Raw genomic sequence first — 3,013 nt, 5'->3', positions numbered from 1 at the left:
TAGTATTATGTTTTATTTATGTTTAGATGTTACATATAAAACTAGCTAGCAAAGCTCAAGGCTTGTAGCTTGGCTTATAACTCGTTCGATAAAATCTTGAATTAAACTAATAAAAAACTTGATTTAAAATGACATGGGCCAAACCAACTCAATCTTAGGCTTATTTAACTTCAAGCTCGAGCTCAAGTCAAGCCAAGCTGCCTCATTTAATTTCGAGTTCACACTCAAACCTATCCTGGCTCGACTTGTCTCGCGGACAACCTATTAATGGGTACAAAATCAAACTGGTGGCACTTTAAAGTGTTACAAGTTGAATTGTACTTGACCATTCTAAAACAAACAAAAACACTCAGATTTTTTGTGAAGTTTCCAGTCTTTTATTTTTAATAAAGCTTACGTTATCTCTACCAACAAGATTGATAAAACATTTATGCCATTCTTACCATTTCCACGCATAAATTGATTTTATATTACACCACACAACTTATCTAAAAATAAAGGCTAGTGGAAAGAATTTTGTGAAGATGCAATGAATTAAGTAATACAAGACAAAAGAAAGGAGACTTAGGTGGAGTTGTTATAATTACATTTGTTTTTATTAAAGCATGTGTCCAAAAAAGCCATTAAGACTAAACACCAAGGGTTGAATTTGTAACAATACCATAAAATCAAGATTACCTTACTATAATAATATAGTGGGCCCCACTTGCAAAAGTTTATTTCGGCCGCCTGCTTTGTCGCCTCCGTCCACCACCGTCGTTCATCACCCCCTTAAATTCTCTCTTTCTCTCTCTATTTTTACTTCTGGGTTTCTCTTCTTTCCTCTTATTATTATTCCTTCTTAAATTTCACTCAATTTTATAATATAAATATAAAATATAAAACTTGCAGGTTTTAGTCTTTTAGGGTTTGTTCTTGTTTGTCGAAATTGCCGCGAAAATTGAAGGAAATACAAAAGGGGTTTGTTTAATTTTGTGTTTGTGATGGCGGGTAGTAACGAAATCAACGCAAATGAAGCTAAGGTGAATATTATTATTATTATTATTATTATTATTATTATTGTTGTTGTTGTTGTTGTTGTTGTTGTTGTTGTTGTTGTTGTTGTTGTTATTATTATTATTATTATTATTTTTTGATCATATATAAAATTTATTATTATTGTGATCTGTTGTGTTTCTCTGGTTCCTTTTGTTTTTGCTTGTTATGTTCCTCCCAAAATGGTTAACTTTCTTTTGTTGATTGTTTGTGTTTTCTGATTGACGTTTTATTTTTTTTGTGGGTTTTTTGTTGACTAAAAAACCCATGATTTCACTGTTCTTTATCATTAAAATGATAAAAATTTTAATAATTTGTGTGAAAACTGAAAAATAATGTTTTTTATTTTATTTTTTTTGTAGAAAGTTGTTCCGTTGCATACATGGATCTTAATCTCAAATTTCAAGCTAGCATATAATATGCTCCGGCGACCGGACGGCACGTTCAACCGGGAGTTAGCCGAGTTTCTAGACCGGAAGGTTTCAGCGAACACGGTTCCGGTGGACGGTGTGTACTCCTTCGACGTGGTTGACCGGTCAACGAGTCTTCTGAACCGGATTTACAGATGTGCTCCACCGGAAGATGATTCCGGCCGGCAACTCGGTGCCGGAATTATAGAGCTTGAGAAACCGCTTAGCACAACGGAAGTCGTTCCGGTTATTATTTTCTTCCATGGTGGAAGCTTTACACATTCGTCTGCTAATAGTGCTATTTATGATACCTTTTGCCGGAGACTCACCGGACTTGTTCAAGGTGTGGTGGTTTCCGTTAACTACCGCCGGTCGCCGGAGCACCGGTACCCGTGTGCGTATGAAGATGGGTGGGAAGCCTTGAAATGGGTTCATTCAAGATCATGGCTTGTGTGTGGTAAAGAGTCCAAAGTTCATGTTTATTTAGCTGGTGATAGCTCCGGTGGTAATATAGCGCACCATGTTGCGCACCGGGCTGCGGTTTCCGGGGTGGAAGTGCTCGGGAACATATTATTACACCCGTTGTTCGGCGGTGAGGAACGGACCGAGTCCGAGACGAAACTTGATGGGAAATATTTTGTTAAGTTGCAAGATAGGGATTGGTATTGGCGCGCGTTTTTGCCTGAGGGCGAGGATAGAGATCACCCCGCGTGTAACATTTTTGGTCCTCGCGGTTCAAGTCTCGCGGGTGTTGAATTTCCGAAAAGTCTTGTGGTGGTTGCGGGTTTGGATCTTGTTCAGGATTGGCAATTGGCGTATGTGGACGGGTTGCGTGAGTCCGGGCAAGATGTTAAGCTTTTGTATTTGGAGAAAGCGACGATCGGGTTTTATTTCTTGCCGAATAACGAGCATTTCTACACGTTGATGGAGGAAACGAGGAACTTTGTTAGAAGCGAGTGAAGAACGCGACGAAGCGATAACACAGTCGTCTGACATCATTAATTACTATTAGTACTAATTATCTTGTGAGATTGAACCGATCAGTGATCGTGATCGGTTCGTGTTTGTTGGATTATAATGTGGGAGTTCATGGTAAGAAATCCCTGCATAAATTTAAGGTTTTACTAGGTTGCTAAGGGAAGCTAACTTTGAAGAACAACAATGGTGGTCTTTTGTAATAGTACTAAGTATTATTATTTCATTTTGTTGATCTATATTACAAGTATATAGTTATAAACGTTTATTATGTTGTTGGTTTATGGTTTGATCTTGAATCTTGTACCAACCTAGTTAGATTACTTGAAGCTAAAGGTGTTTGATTTTAATACGCCAAAAGTTATTTGGGCCTAAACTTATCATTATGACGACTTTACTAGAATCACATGTGTGGTATTAAATTAATGTATTTCACTATTCTGCGCTTATTTTCTCTCAAATTTAAGTGAGGGTTCTACAAAGAAAAGATATTTATAGAACGTTATAGATTATTGAAATATCAAGAAAGTTCGGTCGTCCAGATATAAATAGCTTTTTATGGCCGAGCTTTCTGAAATAAAAAGTCAGTCTTC

General features: G+C 37.1%; 1 protein-coding gene across 1 annotated transcript; it reads left to right on the top strand.

The window, feature by feature from the left end:
- Positions 1–857: 857 nt before the first annotated feature.
- LOC143564228 (gibberellin receptor GID1B-like) lies at positions 858–2,702 on the top strand. Its single transcript, XM_077051570.1, has 2 exons — positions 858–1,022; positions 1,398–2,702. The coding sequence occupies exons 1-2, from the start codon at positions 984–986 to the stop codon at positions 2,403–2,405; spliced, it is 1,047 nt and encodes a 348-aa protein (XP_076907685.1). The 5' UTR covers positions 858–983; the 3' UTR covers positions 2,406–2,702.
- The last annotated feature ends 311 nt before the right edge of the window (positions 2,703–3,013 follow it).

Source organism: Bidens hawaiensis, unplaced genomic scaffold (genome assembly GCF_021521415.1).
Source record: "Bidens hawaiensis isolate Kalapana, Puna unplaced genomic scaffold, B.hawaiensis_p1.1 tig00021834_1, whole genome shotgun sequence".
Classification (NCBI taxonomy): Eukaryota; Viridiplantae; Streptophyta; class Magnoliopsida; order Asterales; family Asteraceae; genus Bidens; species Bidens hawaiensis.
Note: the sequence above shows the minus strand (reverse complement) of the source record. Positions and strands in the feature narration are given on the sequence as shown.